The sequence below is a fragment of the Malania oleifera genome, chromosome 13, assembly GCF_029873635.1.
Source record: "Malania oleifera isolate guangnan ecotype guangnan chromosome 13, ASM2987363v1, whole genome shotgun sequence".
Classification (NCBI taxonomy): domain Eukaryota; kingdom Viridiplantae; phylum Streptophyta; class Magnoliopsida; order Santalales; family Ximeniaceae; genus Malania; species Malania oleifera.
In genome coordinates, this window is record NC_080429.1 from 5,294,908 (window position 1) to 5,314,942 (window position 20,035).

Here is a 20,035-nt window from a genome sequence, read left to right on the forward strand (position 1 = left end):
ATAAATGCATGGCTTTACACTTTTATTTTAGATGTCCAAAAAGCTAAAAAATAAAAGTAATTAATTAATATATGCTTAACATATAACCGACCCAGCTACTGGAACTCGCCTCCCCCAATGCTGTCAAACACTTAAGATCACATTATTGAACTGTAAATGGCCCCAATCTACACTCACACATCTAAATGGGATCTAAATGCAATATAATTTTCTATTATATTTTATTCAAATAATGATTAGTAAACTATAATCAAATACGCAGAACCATTCAAACCTACTAAGTCATGCTTTAACAACATTACAAGACAATGCACCAGCCAAGCCTGTCTCTGTGTGCGTGTAGACAATGCACCAGCCAGCCAAGACAATGCGCTAGCGAAGATAATTTGGCTGGCATTGGCCTCACCTATGCACTTACTCCCCTTCATACATGGAGGCAAGAATTGAAATATTTTTTTTCTTTTTTCCTCACAAGCAACAAATTAGCCCAAAATAAAGTTTGGAGTGTATATAATTGACAGTTCTACAGTAAAACAGATGAGAACAATTTGAACCCTCGTACGCCTGCGAAAGGAGCCCACACTCCCACAACCCATTTTTCAAGGACAAACAAGCTGTTCAAACTTGTACATTTGCCAAATATTTAGGGCAAAGTCGCCCAATGGATGCTTCTACCAGACGCATGCATCATCCACGCTTCCGAAGGAGCATCAACCCTTGAAAAATACAAAACCCCATGCTGCAGGACAGAAGAATGTAAAAACTGACCGAGGGCATTAGGAGGTATATATTCAATGCCCATAAGGATGCTGCAGAGACATTCCAGGGGGAGGCATAGACCCAGGTGGCATGTAAGGCTGGTTATGCACCTGCATGGGCATGGATGGTGGAACCCCTGACACAGCCGAGCCCCATCCTGCTGAAGGCTGATGTGCCACAGGACCATCGGGTGCTGGAGCAAACTGCGTCCCATTGTATTGCTGGGTAGATGGACCGGCCACGGGAACTGGCTGTTGCCCCAGAATAGAGGGTTGGGAATTCAACATGGGAGTGTTTGGGATTGTATAATCTCTGCTCCGATCATTGTTCACCTGCAAACAACATATCAAGTTTTACATGCTCCAACAAAGAAGGGGCAGAGGAAGAAAGTTGCATTTCATTTTTGTTTCGTTGAACTTTTCATAATAAAATGGAACACAACATTTCTTGGTGCTACTTAATGATATGCATCATGATAATTATAACTGAACACTAGCAGTATTTAAATAATGTATGATGACAAGGAGGTCATGAGGCAGGAATAATGAACCTATATCCATAAAGGGGAAACAAACAACAGAAATAAATGAGGATCACCTATCCATCAACCAACAGAGGCCTTAATCACTCTCATAGTTGAAGGCCCTTTGAAGATGGTGAAAAAATGACCCAAAAACTACACATCATCCATTTAGCAAATCTTGTAACCAAATAGTACAACTCTTTAAAGAATCTCCCAAGGACAGCCAATAAAAAATGTATCAACAATAGGTAAATCCTACCAATGAGACCAGTACCCTAACATAATACTTACAAGTAATGCCTAGAGAGGATGGTGTTCCCAGATGTCATGTAATCCATGTAAAGAGGAAAATGATAGAAGGACATTCACAAACATTTTCATGTTTTGTGACGATTTAAATGACAATCATACTAAATATGCATTAAGCTTTCAAATGATAATTGCAAATTACCCTTATACTGAGATCAGTATGACGTGAATATGAGATGTGAAGCTTGCAAAACCCTCCATCATAGATGCAGTGTCCTTCTAAAGCTTCCTTAGCAACAACAGCTGTCTGAACGTCTGCAATTAGATTTCACTATCAAATACATAACTTCGATATCCTTGCAACCATTCCACTCTCTCAGCCATAGGCAATTTAAGAGACCACGCGAAAGAAGTTAAAAGTTCTTTTTAAGAAAAAGAAACAAGAAAAATGGAAAGATGAAAAGGTTGAGATTGATTGTTACTAAGAAAGAACTAGTCAAATATCAAAAGTTCATTAATTGGTTTGATAGCAAATCAAATTTATCAATTTTCAGAATCTATCCAAGGTTTGTTTCTTAGCAATTTTACACTTGTTGTATGGTTATACACCAAATGCAAGCCTCCAAAAGAAATCAAGAAAAGAAGGAACAAAATAGAAATTAAAGATTAAGAATAACAAAGGTACAAATTATTTCCAAGCTGTCGATTATAATTTTACTTCAGCAGTTTGCCCTTGAAACCCAAATGCCATTGAAAAAAATTAAACAATTATGAACCTAGAACAAAAACAAGGGCAGCATCTAGCATTTTATTATCTTTCTACAAAATAGTACAAAAACAAGAAATGCAACCATGTTATCATCTTTCTGTTTAACAGTTCAAATCATTTCTGAGTTAGCAACAGTAAACGAGGCACACAGCCATATATGGCACATTGTTTAAGATATCTCCCTACACAACAAACACCCAGGCCTTCTTTGGACAACTACATTACTAAAGGTTCGTTTTATTTGAAGAATACCTGCAATAGTGATGTTGATTTTTTATGAAACTTAAGAGTGCAATAGAAAGTCAGGTTACCAGGATACTGAATCAAAGCTTGAACTCCTCCATTCTTATCAAACATAGCAATCTTCTGGACAGGTCCAAAAGCAGAAAATACCTACTCATGGAAGAAAACAGAACAATAATTAGACTTGATCGTTGAGAAAGGCATTCTCGACTAAGAATAGCAAACATTAAATTGCCAATACCATATGTAAAACATCCAACGTGACAGCATACTGCATGTTCTCAATAGATGCAAGAACAACGTTACTCTCAGCTTCTAGCCTTTTCCCATCAATGCCCACACCAAACTGCAATAATGACAAATAAACATGACATTTGTCAAACTACAGAAGAATACAGTTTATTTGATAGTTTTAAATTGTGATACAGAAATCTTATGCATCCTCGAACAAGACTGGATAAAGTCTCAAACGGTTCATCCACAAGTCTCAAAGTGCACATTCTACGTAGCCCAACAGATGAGCATAAAGTAAGAATATTTGACATTTTGGCAACTACCCAAGCAAAGATATTAACAAAATTTCTCCGGCTGCCTCAAACAATACACAAAAAGCCTACATAGAGGCCAAGAAATTACTGGGTGCCAATGCCCTTTCTGTGCAGACAACATAAGCAACCTAGCGAGGGTTGTGAGAACCACAATTCCTTGACAATTTTCCTATTCCCAAGAACACTCTGACAAATTTGATGAACACAAACAACCAGACATTTTTTCGAATGTGGGGAATCTCTAGTTCTAGAACTGATGCTATACATTTCAGTGACCATGCCAGACCACACTGTTACCATGATATCAAGCCTCCACTTTAATTTAAAATTCCCATCTTACCTGACCACTTGCATCTATAGCTGATGGCGCAACAGGAAGGTATGGATTAGTGTAATCCCTAGACCAGTAGAAGTATAATTAGCAGATATACCAATATTAAATAGCATGAATAGTGTTATTATTAAAATACAAGAAAGGCAACAGAAGTAAACATCAAAATTGTTTATGGAAGTCTAGACACTGGAAAGAAAAGTTATAGATACAAAACTCAGTTATGTATGAATAGGCAACAAAAAATAGACAGGAAATACCTGCTACGGTGGCTCTGGAATTTCACACTCAAATCTGTGTGAGCAGAAAAAGTTATTCTAAGGGTACATGGTCCCAAGTGCTCCGGAAGCAGGTACCTTACCACCAGAACACCAAAAAAGAAAGAAAATAATAATCATTAGGTAAGTAGATTAGACACCAATGCAACCACTATGTAAGCATAGTTCAAAAACACTGCAGTAGCTTTAATTTTGGAGGACATAAATGCCAGAAACTACTATCTGATGATTCAACCTAGCACATTATTAACACACAGAATACACTTTCATGACATGGAGTCAACTCAGCTAAGCCTCAATTCCTAGTACATTAGGAACATCTGCGGGTGGTGCCATATCATCCACAATCAATTAAAATGTGGCCAACTAATTAAAATTCAAATGAGTAAATATCAGTACAGCATTAAACCAAAAACAAAAAAATAACGAGTTACTAAAAGATTTGACAAGATTATTTTGTCATAAAGATGCAGAAAGAAGAAGGGGCCCAACTGATGTCCACCCTGAACATAAGTACATCCAAATAGTCCATACAGTTCCACCACAATCCATGCCAGACATAAAACCCAATGTCACCTAGGGATGATTCGTCCATCCAGGGCATTTTTTGCAGAAGAAGCAGTTACAGAATCAGAAAATTGCACCAATGCCTGAAAAAAAGATCACACAAGAAACACAGATTATAAGCCTCATAAAAACTCATAACACAAACAAAACTAGAATTAGCTTTAAATATAAGGACCTGGAATCCAGCTGTCTTCTCAAAGGTCGTAATCTTATGAACAAATCCAAAAGCTGAAAAGACCTGCATCATTGGATAACTTTCAGAAAGATGTATGAAACATTTGCCCTACAAATTTCAAAAAGCAATTCCACAGATTGACTTTTCTAAAGATTAAATCATAAAACTAAGCATGTGAATATATAATATTACATTTTGCATTCATTTACAATACAAGTTATTACATAAACAATCAGAATTCCATATCATAATTCACTGTCCATCAAATATTCCAAGATTCCATATTCAAGAAAAGATCTATCATTGGATGCTGGCAAATATTCGTAAGTGATCAGGCAATTAACTAGGGAAAAACTGCAATTAGGCATTTTTTTACATCTTTCCTTAAAAAAGAGCTATATGGCACGTTCTGTATCATCACTCAGGCCCCAGCCACATACGCATAAAAGAACTCACCAAACTTGTGCATATGTGTCTCCACTTATTCCCAAGTTTTACTAAGTTAAGTGACTCATTTTTTTTTTAAATGAAGCTAACAAATTATCTCCCCTGTTGAAGATTCAACACCTGCACAACATACTACCAAATTTTATCCCCATCCATTACGGATGGTCCCCAATCAAAACAGTCAAAGGTTGATTATTTTAAAAACATATAAAAAATCTCACCAAAAAAAAAAGTTGAACTTTGACCACATTGACCAAGCCTCTACCACCCATGGTTGCATGAGGCCCAAAAAATCATTAAGCTTGGGTTAGTGGAGCATTTGAATGTGTGTGCGAAGCTACAAATTGTTATCAATTGATTTTCCTTCCAAATGAACCAACAGATGGAATGAGTAGCTTGCTTCAGTCTTGGAATGCTGACCAGCCCCATTTCTTGTGAAATATTTATTCAAAAACAAAAAGCCACAGGGAGTGGGGGGATGAAGGGGGGAAGGGGGGAGAGAGAGAGAGAGAGAAAGAGAGAGCAAAAGCTACATATCTAAGATCAGTCAATACCAATGCCCAAAGTGAACTCTTTAAAAAGAAAGAAACAAATAAGAATTTCAGTAGTCCTACTACACATTAAACAGCATTATCCAGCCACTGTCCCAACATAAAAATGCCACTTGAGAAGTAATCATAAATTTACACATCACTAGCACATAGCTGCATCCATCCATCCACATGACTGAGCAACACTTCATGATAATGTCACTGAAAGCAATATAGGCTCCACACGGTCAAATTGTCCATATTCGGGTGAAATTTTATCAAGTACAGCTTTACAGAAAAATGAATAAGAAACTCAAGTTCCTAGTGGGTAAAATATATTACAAGCTTAAATCCCCATGCAAAGTGTAACCATAATTGTTGCGCAAAGATTACCAATACGCGGCGGAAACACAAATTGATCAAATCAAGCAATGCAGCAACCAACGATGAATAATATTATAAAGAAACACAATCACACACAGATTATAAGGAAAGCGAATAAACAAAGACAGAAGAATTAACGTGGTTCGGCAATGTGCCTACATTCACAAGAGCAAGCAGCTGAATTTTTTCACTATCAATCTCAAACAAGGGTGACAATATTGTTTATATGCTAACCCTATACGTACAGATCCTTAGAAGTTCCTAAAGTAACCCCTGTAGCAATCCTTGGAGGCAAATCCTCTGAAATCCCCAATATACTAATCTTCCCAATTCAAAATCCATAATCAGCGCCGAACAATACTGTTAACGGTTTGCTGAAACCGTCGACGGTTTACTACCAAGCCTGAATTGTGAAGGCTAAAACCGTCAACGGTTATCTCCCGAGGGTAAACCGTCAAACAAACAGTCGGCGGTTTCCTCCTACAACCTAGCTTCCTTATTCTTGTTTCACCATGCTTTCCTCGCATATGTATTCCACTCAATATGAGCCACACCAACAATCTTCACCTTGGTGAATATTCACCCCTTAGGAAAAATACGAAAGCATAACCCGCAGCTCCACCTGGGATAGTAGATTGGGACGCCTCCCATCTAACACCTGGAGACGTTAATCAAGCCCAAACAAAGCTTGAACTTATCCGTTTTAACAGGCCTTGTCAACATATCAACCGCATTTTCAAACGTGTGAACTTTCTCAAGTAGTAGTTCACCAGAAGCTACTAGTTCCCTGATCCTGTGAAACCGCACATCTATGTGCTTTGTCCTCGCATGATACACCTGGTTCTTCGCCAAATAGATGACACTCTGACTATCACACAGCAGCAAAGCTCCAACTTGATGATGGAAACCCAACTCCTTGACCAATCCTGTAAGCCACAATGCTTCCTCGGCAGCCTCAACCAGGCCCACTGCCATATATTCTGATGCAGTAGTAGATAAAGCAACAAGTGACTACACCATGGACCTCCAAAAAATAGGCCCGCCCACAAGGGTAAATACATATCCTGTGGTAGACCTCCTGTCATCCAAGTCCCCAGCATAATCTACATCCACATAACTTACCATTGAAGGATCACCCTGTTGTCTATTGAACATAATGTCATATCCTTTTGTACCCCTCAAGTATCTGAGAATCCACTTGATTGCATCCCAATGCTGTCGACCTGGATTCGAAAAGAACTTACTTACCATGCTGACAGCTTGTGCCAAGTCCGGCCTTTATACATACCATGTCATACATCAGACACCCTAATGCACTGGCATAGGAGACCTTTGACATGTCACGAATGTCATCATTCGTCCTTGGGCATTGGGCGGTCGATAGCCTAAAATGATTCGCTAGCGGTGTACTCACCGATTTAGCATTTACCATGCTAAACTTCTCTAACACCTTCTCCATATAACTACCCTGAGATAATCACAATCTCCCTGTAGCTCTGTCCTTGCAAATCTTCATCCCAAGAATCTTCTTGGCCGCACCCAAGTCTTTAATGTCAAACTCTTTACTCAATAGAGTCTTTAACTGATTTACCTAAGTAATATTCCTTGCAACAATTAGCATGTCATCAAAATAAAACAAAAAAAATATGAGTGAACCGTCCTCAAGAATCCTCACATTTGACACAACAATCGTACTCACACCTCCTATACCCAATATGGATCGTGTAGGAGTCCAACCATTTGTACCACTGTCTTGGAGACTGCTTTAGCTCATAAAGTGATTTTTTCAGTTTACAAACCAAGTGCTCCTATCCAGTTGACTAAACCCTTCTAGCTATACCATATAAACTAGCTCCTCTGCATCACCATGGAGGAACGCTGTTTTTACGTCCATCTACTCCAAATGCATGTCGTAATGCACCACCAATCCCAACACTACCCTAATGGAAGTGTGCCTAACCACAGGGGAGAAGATCTCATCGTAATCAACTCCTTTCCTCTGTGAGTAACCCTTTGCTACTAACCGAGCCTTGAACTTCTCACTTTTCTTTTTATGAAACTGCTTCTTTCTTCCTATACATCCACTTGCATCCTATCTCCGTCTTCCCTGCTGGAAGCTCCACCAAATCCCACGTCTAGTTCTTATGCAATGACTCCATTTCCTCCACCATAGCGCTCGTCCCTCTAACTTTCTCCTGACTGTGCACCACCTCCTGAAAGGTAGTAGGATCCCTGCTACTAGTGATAAGTGCATAAGACACAAAATCATCAAATCCGTACCTAAGCGGTGGCCTGATAGTGCGTCTAGGTCCATCCATAGTAGTTAAAAGCGCGCCTCAGGCGCAAGGCGCAGTGAGGCAAAGAGGCTTACGCCTCAAACCATGCGGGGCAAGGCGACTTGCAAGAGGCGACGCTAGGCGAGACGAGGTGCAATGACGCGACAAGTGCAGTGAGTCGCACCTTGTAAATTTTTGGTCTTTTAACCGAGAGAAATAGCCACAACCAGAGTCGTAGCCCTCATTCGACTCGAACAAACAAGAGCCCTAGTCCCTTTCATCGAAGCCCCACGACCCTTTGTCTTGCACATTCAAACCAGCAGGAGCCTTCGCGATCCTTCGAAACAGCAGCGTGAGTTCGCCTGCAAGCCTTCGAACCAGCCAGAAGCCTTCGCGACCTCGTTTTCGAGCTTCGAACCAGGACCGTGAGTTTGTCTTCGACATTTCGAAGAAGCACGACCCTTTGCGACTTTGTTTCGAACCAACAGGAGCCCTCGCGAGTTCGTCTACCAACCTTCAAACCAGCCGTTAGTTCTTCACGTCATCTTCGCGATGCGTCAGGAATTTCATGAGTTCGTCATCGACCATTCGAACTAGCAGTCGCGAGTTCGTCTTCGATCCTTTGAACCTGCAGTCACGAGTTCATCTTTGATCCTTTGAACCAACAAGAACCCTTCGCGAGTTTGTCAAGAGCTTCGTGAGTTCGTCGTGGACATTTCGAACCAGCTGGAGCTCTTCGCAAGCTCGCCTTCAAGCCTTCATGAGTTCATATGCTTCATTTGCTTCGAAGTTCGAACTAGTAAGTCTTCTACAGCTCTGCTTCTTCTTCTTCTTCTTCTTCTTCTTCTTCTGCAGCTCTTCTTCTTCTTCAGTTCGTCTTCTTCAGTTTTTCTTTTGCTTCTTATTTTTCAGTTCTTTTGTGCTGCCAGATGCTTCTTCTTCTAATATTACATGTAATTAATTATGTAGTTTCATTTAATGCAAGTTTATAACTAATATATAACATTTTTTCTGAATTTAGCTACTTTTTTTTTTAATTATGCACGATCTTTCATTTAATGCAGTAAACTAATAAAAACTATAAATTTTTATGAAATATATTATACATTGTTTTTGCATTTAGGATATCAGGTCTTATATTTTAAATGGATTCTGGATGTTGAGCTATGTTTATTGACGCTTTTGGCCTTCGACCTGGTAATTTCATTAGATTCCCAATTTTGGTATCGAATGTTTTGGCATTTTAAATTCTAATATTACTAGATATTCATATGTTCATATATCAATTACCCCAAATAGGCATTGTACACTATTTTAATAATTGTGCACCTCACGCCTCACGCCTCGGCTTCAAAGGCCCTTTGCACCTCAGCTCACCTTGTGCCTCTAACTACTATGGGTCTATCTACGGCTATATTGCGATGATGTTGGTCTCTCGAGCTAGAAATCCCTATGCTTTGATCATTATCATCTCCACTTTGAGTCTCTAACTCAACCTGCACTACATGCTCATCACTGTAGTTTTTTGGCACCTATTTCTCTTCTTCTTCCTGAGTACGTCGCAACATGGCTTTCTCATCGAAAATCACGTCTCTATTGATCACCACTTTGTTTGCCTTCAGATCCCACAACTTGATTCATTTCACCCCTTTCTGATATCCCAACAAGATGCACCATCTAGACTTTGCCTCAAGTTTTGATCTCTCCTCACCAAGAACGTGCACATAGGTTGGACACCTAAATACTCTCAAATCGGAGTAATCTACCTCGATGCCTGTCACACATCCTCTGCAACTTTCCCATCTAGTGCTGCCCATGGTGATCTGTTAATCAAGAAACATGTCATGTTTACTGCCTCTGCCTAGAAGTTATTCGTGAGCCCTACATTCAACCTGAGACACCGAGCCTTTTCAGTTATGTTTCGGTTCATCCTTTCCGTCACACCATTTTGTTGTGGTGTCTTGCGTACTGTAAAATATCTCCTTATCTCATGCTACTCGCATGGCTCCATGAACCTCGAATCAGTGTACTCAGTTCCATTGTTTGACCTGAGGCACTCAATCTTTTTCCTCGTCTGGTTTTCCACCTCAACGTTCCACAATTTAAACTTGGCAAACGTCTCTGACTTGTGATACATGAAGTACACCCAAACCTTTCATGAGTAATCATCAATGAAACTCACGAAATACACATGCCCCCCCCCCCTGTGACGCTACTCTCACCGGCCCCCAAACATCTGAATGAATGTAATCAAGGATTCCCTCCGTCTTGTGCATGGCTACCATGAGTTGTACTCTACTATGTTTCCCAAGCACATAGTACCTGCAGAAATCCATTTTGCATGATTTGACCCCCTTCAAAAGATTTCTCTTAAGATGTTTCATCATTCCACGCTCACTCATATGCCCTAATCGCATATGCCACAAGATGGTAGTGTCCGACTCAGACTCTCCAGCTGCAGCTCCACCTACAACTGTAGTACCTAGGAGTGTATAAATATTCCCTGATACTTTCTTCCCTTTCATCACGATTAGAAAACCCTTACTCACTTTCATTACCCCACTTTCAGACTTGTAACTAAACTCATTATAGTCTAAAATGCCTAATGAAATCAAATTCTTTCTCAATTCTGGTATGTGCCTAGCATCACATAGCATCCTCACCACACCATCAAACATCTTGATTCTAATGTTCCATACTCCGACAATTTTGCATGAAGCATCATTTCCCATCAGAATAGAACCAGAATTTACCAATTTATAAGTGGTTAACCAATTTTTGTTGGGCGTTATGTGACATGAGCACGCCGAATCTAAGATCCAAGAATCCGAGAAACCATCTGAATCGGATGAGACGGAAAGCATATCACCATCACTGCTCCTTGAGTCTCCTTCCACTAAATTCGCCAAGTTTGATAAGCCTTCTTTATTTTTTGCATTCTCCTTCTTTCCCTCTAGAAAATTCGGTTTTATGTAATCCCTTTTCCCGCACTTAAAACGCCGTAGGTCCTTCCTTTTCCTAGAATTGGACCGAGCCTTATTGTTACTCGGTCCATCCTGGAACTTGCTTCTCCCACGATCCTTATTACCCTTCACCACAAGCCCTTCACCTTTAGAATTATCATTCATTGGCTTTCTTCCTCTAATGAAAACCCAACGGGGCACTCGTGATATATACTAACTCCAGAGTTTCTTTTTTCCATGTCAGAGTCGTAACTAGATTCTCGTACGTAGGAGACGTAGATAGGGAATTTAGAAGCATCAATGCCTTGTCTTCGTCTTTGAACTACACATCAACTCGCTTCAGATCGCTGATGATTTGATTGAATACATTGATGTATTAATTCAAATCTGAACCCTCTGTCATCTTAAGCCCATATAGTTTTTGTTTAAGATACAATTTGTTCGTCAATGAATTAAACATATACCACCTCTCCAGTTTCAGCCAAATTGTCACCGATAATTTCTCATCCATGACGTGATACATCACGTCATTGGCCAAACAAAGCCTGATAGTCACGACACCCTTCCCTTCCAACTCCTTCCAACTCATGTCATCCATGACTTCTAGCTGCTCCCATATAATGCCTTCACCATAACTTGTTGCACCAACAAGTCCTTAACCCTTTGCCAAAGTTCGAAATTTCCCGATCCATCGAACTTGACAATGTCAAACTTCGCAGAAGAAATCTCAATCACTGCAACCTGATTCTAATACCAATTTGTTGTGCAAAGATTACCAATGCGGAACAGAAACACAAATTGATCAAATCAAGGAATGCAGCAACCAACAATGAATAATATACAGAAACACAATCACATGCAGATTATAAGGAAAGCAAATAAACAAAGACACGAGAATTAACGTGGTTCAACAATGTGCCTATGTCCACGGGAGCAAGCGGCTGAATTTTTTCATTATCAATCTCAAACAAGAATTACAATATTGTTTATATGCTAGCCCTATGCGTACAGAAACCTTAGAAAGTTCCTAAAGTAGCCCCTATAGCAATCCCCGGAGGAAAATCCTCTGAAATCCCCAATCTACTAATCTTCCCAATTCAAAATCCGTAATCAGTATCAAACAATACCGTCGACCAAACTGTCGATGGTTTCCTCCTCCAACCCAACTTCCTTGTTCTTACTTCAACATGCTTTCCCCATGTATGTATTCCTTATATGAGCCACCCACTCCAACAAAAATACTACAAGTAATATTATATCAAATGGCTGCAAAAATCCTGTGAGAAAGTAGAAAAAAATTTTCCTCAAGAAAAATCTCTCATGTGAGGAGATGATTGCAGCACTATGGGGGTTGAAAACGTCGTGCTTGAAGGCAAGGTGGTCAACCACCTCCAAGTATCGAAGTGTACCAGGAGTCACAGGGTTGCCATCTTCTTGAAAGTTTTTTAGGAGGTTGTCTAGTTTGTGATCTCTTGATTAGAGTTATGGATAAAGAGAAATGGGGACAAAACTCTATTGTGCCAATAAAAGACTAAAAGAGGAATATTTAATAATTTTGACAAATTTATTGCACCCTCATAAATCACTCGGGAAGCAGGAACTCTTCCAATGTGTTTTGGACACGGGGGCGACAAAAAATTTCCACCACAGTGGGTGAGCTTGGTGGAAGGTTTCTGCCAAACATCAAGAAAGGACAATTCCAAATCGACATGCAGTAGTGTCATCTTGCTCATCAGTAGCAGCATAACCACTTAAAGGGACCAAGTCTCAGTGGTCATTGAATCAATGTCTCTTAGGTTGTTTCACAACAGAGTGAAGGAACATGGAGCCTCTTGGGGAAGGGGACTAAGCTTACACACCTGACGCACATGGTGTCATACAACAGCATTTCAAATTTCAAAAAATGGCCTAACCATCTCTAAGACTAGGTTCTTTATGAGTTTCAAACAGCTTTGGTCTAGGCTTAGCTTGGACTCCAAACCAGCGCAAAAGCAGACCCTTCAGGTACAAAATTAAATCCCTTGATCTAAAGGCAAGGGCACTACCGACTGCAATGGCCCAAAATCACTGCTTAAACCCAGCTCACTCCTCACCCCTGCAGCTAAAGAACCTGAATGAGCAATGAAACCATAGGCCTTGTGAGCAAGCCATCATCAGGCAACAAATCTGAACACAAAAACAAAAAATAAAAAACTTTAGTTGACCAAGTAATTGAGAGTGGGATGCAAAGAAAATTGGCAATGAGGAGAACACGCCCATCTCAGCCTACCAAGACAACACTTACAAATCTTTCGAGGACTTGGGGAAAAACAGTGAAGTTCAAGTAGCTTCCAAAGCTTCATATTGTACCCTGGATCAGGCTTTCTATCCTAATTTAGCCATCATCCTAATCAATAATAAGGCTATTTTGGATTGCAGTAAGACAGATATCCACTCACAGGGCCTTGAGGAACTTAAGGAACATATCAACAATTGGTTGGTTCAAAAAATTAAAATGGGCTATTTGAATAGCTTGTGATGGTTTTGAAAGCTTTCAGTCTCTTTGAGGAAATTGAAAGGAAGTTATAGAGAAATATGTTACTTTGTTTCATAAAAAAAAACCGAGTAGCAAAAATAAAATAGAAACAAACAAGGAGCCAAAAAGGCTAAAGTTTTCTATTAACAATGAAAGGAGGGAACCTCAGATTCTCAAGATATTAGATACAACAAGTACCACTTGAAACCATGACAATACCCCTAATCTCTTGGAGAGTCAGGGGATTAAATGATCATAATAAGAGGTCTATGTTTGTGAAATGCTTTCAAGAAGTGACATCATTCACTCGCAGGAAACTAACTTGGAGGCTAATGGCTGGATTTTACATGAGGCAATGGGAAGTGGTGGCAAAATAATTCACCCTAGGAGAGAGGGTGTGCTACAGCTAGTAAACAAGCTCAATTGGGGCTTTTCTTGTCTGCTATTTATTCAAAACTAAGGATGGCAAATTCACATGGCTTCTCTTTGGTGTTTATGGACTGAGTGAAGGATCTTCTAAGCAGCTTCAGATGAATGAGCTTTTTGGAAGTAGAGATAGGCAGGATGCACCTTGGGTTACCAGGTGCAATTTCAACATGCTTCTCTTGCTTCATCAAAGAAGCGAGGGGGTTTTCGAAAAATACTAGTATAAGGGTGCTCCTTGATTTCTTCAATGTAAAATGCACTTATTGACTTCCCTCTTTTAAGTGGATCCTTTGCCTAGTCAAATTCAAAGAGACCCCTTCTTTCTCGAGAATTGACTGATAAAAGACAGGAAGAATCATTACACCAAATTCTCAGAAACTTCTCTCAGGGCTTATACCCAAGCACTTGCCTATCCAGAATATGAAATGAGGTCATTGGGGTCCACATCCCTTCCGCGTTGAAAAGGTGTGGCCCAACATGAAGGCTTCAAAGATTTGATCTAACCATGGTGGTCTATTCTTTCAAGTCACAGGCTTTGCAAGCCAAGTGGCAGCTTCTAACTTGAAGGCATTAGGGGACTAAAAGAAAAAATAAAAAAAGCAGAATAAGGAGAAACTGATTCAAAGAAAGTGTCTTTTACAAGAGACCTCAAAGATTTGGATGGAATGGAGACGACCATGGGAGTTTCTAAGAAGGATAAAGGAAGAAGATTGATACTAAGAGACGAGCTATTCGGCACTATTCATATGAAGGAAGATGTTTGAAGAGAAAAATCTAGGGAACTTTGGCTCTAGGACGACCATAGATCCATAACACAATTTTTTCACCAATAGCAAATTCACATGGAAGATTCAGTGCTATGAACAAAATAGACATTGACTAGGAGGTCCTTGAAGAGGATGGAGATATAAAGGAGAGCTTCTGCAAATTCCTCAAGAATCTTTACCCTAAGTTGGCTTCTTGGAGACAATAGATTGAGGGTATTATATTCAACTAGATTGATAAGACTCTGTATGGCTTGAAAATCCCTTAAAGAAACCCCGACTCTTTAAAGGAATGTCATGGTTATAAAAAGGAATGTCATGGTTATAAAACTTGAGTTTCACCATGGCATTTTCAAAGATGACTTCATTGTGGGTGGTTTTTTTTTTTTTTTTTTTTGGGGGGGGGGGGGGGGGAAGCGGGGTTGTGGTCTTAAATCTAATATCATAAAACCCTTTGAATACTTTCATGAAAGTGGTAGATTTGTGAAAATCCCTAGCTCAACATTCATTGCTTTGATTCATAACATAGGTAGGACCATTAATATTAAAGGTTTGATTTCCAAGCTTATTGAGGAGTGTTTACATACTAATTTCCAAAATGCTAGCCTTAAAACTCAAAAAGTGATCAAGAAAGTTATAGGCAACACAATCATTCCTTTTGTTAAGGGGAGACAAATCACAGATGCTGCCCTTACAGCTTCAAAAATTGTGGACACTCAAACCAGAGAAGGAAGAAAGGGAATTGTCTACAAGCTTAAACTACTTGGGGCCAAGTTCAAGAGAAAAGGTGTTCAGGAGCCAAATTTTGAAGATTTGAAAAAAAGTTCACCAAGTTGAAGTGTAATTCCCTTTGAAAGGGTTAAGGCTCACTTTTACCAAGAGCGTTGTCTTAGAACTCTGGGCACTCTGTCTAATCCCCCACCCCATGCCTAGTGGCCAAAAGCTTGAAGATATTTATTTTGAACAAAGAAAAAACTTCCTATGAGGTAATGTAAGAGAGCATTTCATCATCTAGTAAAGTGTGTTATGAATGTGCCTGTGCGTGTGCGGCTGTGCGCTTTATTTTTAGGGGGGGTGTTCTCAAAAACAGCCAATTCAACTTGGTGGTTTGGGGGTAAAATCACTAACCTTGTTCAACAAAGCACTCCTAGGCTAATGGCTTCGGCGGATCAAGTTGAAAAGCAAGCATTTTTGAAGGAAAGTTTATGTTGCGGAATATGGCATTGATCACAATGGGTGGAACTCTTAAGGATGTTCGAGAGACATATAAAGTAGATGTTTAGAAATGGATTAGGAAGAACTGGAAAGTCTTTTTTTTTTTTTCCCTTCCATCCACATTGAAGATGGAAATGGTGACATAATCTTCTTTTGGCATGACATTTGATGTGGTCTCACCTCACTAAAAGTTCAATTCGTTGACATTTTCAACATGGCATATAATAAAGATGTTTTTTTGAGTATGAACGTTGATCTATTTGACAATGGGATGGGGCTGAACATCCCTTTGAAAGGAATGCTCAAGACTGGGAGCTTGAAGCCCTTGCTGATTTCTTTAGCTGCTCGTACAGAAATGTGGCGCACTAAACTAATCAAAAACTTTATCCAAAAAAAAAAATGAAGCTAAATAGAAGCCAAGCAAGAAAGGTTATTGCAATGTGCCTCTTTTATAAGGAGATGGGCAGAACAAACACTGATGCTGGCAAAGTTAACATCCCCTAGACAGATAGATGAAGCCATGGTTTCCGTGTTTCCTTGGGAAGTGTCTTTGGGCAGAATTTCAAACACCTTAGCATGTTTTTGTATGAAGAAGCTGCTGAATCTTTGGATCCCTACACTTCATTCCTTTGGATTTACACCTAGAATTGGACTCTAAACAATGAGACAATAGTTCATTACAATTTTCTCAAGCATGAAGCCCAAGGCCGGAACAGAATACAGTTGGGGGGAAAAAAGTGTCACTAAGCAAAAGTAAGCCCTACTCCACAAGGACAAAGTTCAAAATAAAGAGAACAAATTTAATTTGTCTTGTTTGGCTTGAATTAACTCTGCTTAATTATTTTGTATTGCTTTGCCTAAATTTGAACATTAAATGATGCGTCCAAAGATTTAGATAATTTAAAATCAGGACACCAACTTATTTAAATCAGACTGAAACCAGTGCACACAGTTGGAAAGTGGAAAAGAATAAAAAATATATAACAAAATCCCAGATCATAGAATTCTTGCACTGAGAAACCGTCATCCAATTTAAAAATTATTGTTAAGAACAGGGCTGGTCCACTACTCAACTTTGTTGCACTGACCTCTTTTATCAAAAAAGAAAACTAAGACCAAACTTGAAAACAATTAAGACAACAATTGTACATAGAAGTGCAATGTAAACAATTGCAGCACAGGCATAACATTTCAGCACAATGCATGCATAAAAGAAAGGGAGATGGAAACACAAGAGAGAAATGAAAGCACCCGAAAGTCTAAGAATGGTAGGGAGAGGAAGATGAGGATGAAGAGTAGGGAAGAAAGACGCAGTGCTAAGGAAAGGGGAAAGGAGAAAGGAGACAAACACACATGCGCTCTTTCTCCCGAAGCATTAGGCTGCCATCGAAGATATTGCCTTGACATGGGCCTGCTGATCCATTCACATTTATGTCAACAAAAGCTTTCCAAAGCATGACAAACCACAACCTAATTACAGAACTCACTGGCAACTTCCTTGCATTGACAAGTGTACCTTTAATAACTACAATAGAATAGCATGCAATTTACTTACCAAGTGTAAAACATCAATGCTGACAAGACGAGCATCAGAACCCTCAATTGTTACCAGTAATACATTTCCAGCAACATCTGCTGTAGTTTTATTGTTCACTATTTCTTGTCTATTGGAGTATTGCAAATACACGGTCTTCCCCCGTACTTGAGCTGGTTCTGAGGACGAAGCGTAATAGGATATCATTGCAATAGCTTGATTCAAATCCGCCTAGAGAAGATTAATAAAATGCAAACATCAATATCAGTTGGTGGAAGTTATTCGTTGACTTGGACAAGATTATAACAAACAGTAATAAAAATAAAATAAAATAAGGAATAGGGCTCACAAATTCAATAAAAGCTTGATTTCGGTTTGCCCCAACATTGCATTTTGTGTTGACAACTTTACCAAAAGGCTTCCCTAATTCGATCAATTCCTCCTCTGTGCACTCCCAAGGCAAGTTTCTCAAGTGAAGTACCTTGGATGGTGGTTGGGTGTACCGGAACTGCGGCTGACTGGATACAGAAGTCATTCTATAGAAAACCCTTACCTACAAAAAGTCACCGCCAAAATAAAATACCCATGCACTAGTAAATTACATATTCATGACTCAACATGAAAGTTGGCGTTTTCATAGGTAAAAAAGCACAAAATCTACCCCGTGGGTGAGGAGGAGATGTGCCACAAAACCAGAAGCCCATCCTCCAATGCAGAAATTACATCTCTCACAAACTATTTCATTATGTAATTTGATATCTTTCAACAATTTTAATAGCACATTCCACACAACACTAGTCATGTAAGAAACGGAAATCAAATTAGAAGTCCAACCATAATCTAAAAGGTACTTCTCGTAAACTAACCCATATTCCTAAATGATATAATTTCCCCATGTGTAATTATAAATTCAAAGTTCAACCGACCAGATGCAGTACTCATGTTTTGGACACCAAAAAACAAACATTTTAATTCTGCTGAGACGGCATAGCCCGCTAAATGCTCAATTTCCAAAAGCACAAAAGCAAACAAAATCAACGTTCAACAATCAACATACAAAATCCACTTAAAAATATTATAAACGAAAAACAAAGAACAGTTTCAATGCGCAATATCAAAAAGCAATCAATCCCATTATCACAGAATCACCTATTCCACTTAAAAACGAGAGAGAGACATTAGGTCAAACCACGAAAGGCTTCGATGAATCGAAGAGTTGGATTCAAATACCTTGGTGTTGAATGGAGAAGAAGGAAGAACTTCTACCCTCGAATTCTAGGGCTCCCAGAGGATGGAAGATGAAAAAGAAAAACAAGATAGAATCGAGGGATATAAAAGATTTTCTCCAATCGTCGCGGTTTGAGAGAAAACTTATGGCGCCGCTTAGGCGTAGGTTCGCACTGTACACCTTGGCTGATGTTAGCAGAGCGGTGGATGCGAGGTCGTCAGGCGTACTTTAGCCCATACCTCTTTTGTTTTTATTTTTTTTATTTATTTAATGATTTAGCCCATATATTGGATTCACGGAGTATGGGGTGGTATTAATTAGACGTGGGGTATGATTTAAGTTAAAATGAATACTAAAAAATTATTTTTAAATTTTTGAATTAAAAAAATTATTATTGAAATATGTTGACTTTTTAGGTTTCATTGACAAATCAAAACATCTAATTCTGTTACTAAGTATGTATACAGGTATTAAGGTACTAAGCACAATAAAAGATATAAATTGGAAAGTCATAAAACGTACAAGACGATGATAATTAACTATGAACATGAAGCATATTAAGACAAAACTTGAAGACTATGAAGATATTTATTGTAACGACCCAGAAAATACTGATATTTAAATATTAAAGAGAGGAAAAATGGAAATAGGAACAGAAAGAGGCAGTAGACTTCGTCAACGACATCGCATTTTGGAGATAATAATAATTGGGGATAATAATAATAATTTCAAGGAATTGCTAGAACTTGTCGACGAATACAGGGCTTCATCGACGAAAACATAAGGAAACTCGTTAACGAATATAGGGCCTCGTCGATGAGAAAATACCGAGAGGGGTTATGGAGCAGCTTGAATTTCGTTGATGAATACAAGGACTCGTCGACGAATTTATTGAAAGATTCATCGACGAGATGACGTGTCTCGTCGACGAAGGCCGCAGTATATAAGGGGAAAACTCATATTTTTATCACTTATCTGCGCCCCTCTCTCTCTCTCCTCTCTCTCTCTCACTTTTCTCTTCGTTTCCGGGCCTGTTTCTCGCCGAATCGAAGATTTGAGGCTACCACAATGCTCTTGGCGAGATTCTCTGCAAGTCTGCCGAAATTAATCACTAGAAAAGTTGTGTTAGATTTCGTCCCAATCTCAGGGTAAGACATTTTATTCAATATTTGTCTTTCTCTCAGTTATGAGAAATGTTGTAGGTAAGAAAATACTGATGTTTTGTTATAAGGGATTGTATTTTCAGGATGTTGAGTTAGGAACCCTGTGGGTATAGAGCCAGAATTATGTAGGGGCTTTTCAAAGCTAACG

General features: G+C 39.2%; 1 protein-coding gene across 2 annotated transcripts; it reads right to left on the minus strand.

Annotated features, from left to right (window-relative positions):
• Positions 1 to 197: 197 nt before the first annotated feature.
• On the minus strand, positions 198 to 18,961 carry LOC131145412 (polypyrimidine tract-binding protein homolog 2). 2 transcript variants are annotated; one of them, XM_058094445.1, is made up of 11 exons: positions 18,727 to 18,961; positions 17,846 to 18,049; positions 17,518 to 17,727; positions 4,443 to 4,505; positions 4,277 to 4,350; positions 3,683 to 3,778; positions 3,432 to 3,489; positions 2,785 to 2,889; positions 2,612 to 2,693; positions 1,734 to 1,846; positions 198 to 1,091 (listed from the first exon to the last, which is right to left on the minus strand). In XM_058094445.1, exons 2-11 carry the CDS (start codon positions 18,029 to 18,031, stop codon positions 792 to 794), a joined length of 1,287 nt encoding a protein of 428 aa, XP_057950428.1. In that variant the 5' UTR covers positions 18,032 to 18,049; positions 18,727 to 18,961; the 3' UTR covers positions 198 to 791. The 2 variants fall into 2 exon arrangements, with proteins under 2 accessions (XP_057950428.1, XP_057950429.1); XM_058094446.1 differs by lacking the exons at positions 17,846 to 18,049; positions 18,727 to 18,961 and adding an exon at positions 17,316 to 17,373 and having other exon boundaries at positions 17,518 to 17,684.
• Positions 18,962 to 20,035: the final 1,074 nt, after the last annotated feature.

What these genes read in the sequence shown, in the direction of transcription:
- LOC131145412 (XM_058094445.1), bottom strand. Translation starts at nt 18,031, where the DNA reads ATGACTTCTGTATCCAGTCAGCCGCAGTTCCGGTACACCCAACCACCA. An exon ending in GCATTGATGTTTTACACTTG is followed by an intron (nt 4,506 to 17,517) that starts GTAAGTAAATTG and finishes CCAATGATGCAG; the next exon opens with GTCTTTTCAGCTTTTGGATT. An exon ending in AGAAGACAGCTGGATTCCAG is followed by an intron (nt 4,351 to 4,442) that starts GTCCTTATATTT and finishes TCTTTTTTTCAG; the next exon opens with GCATTGGTGCAATTTTCTGA.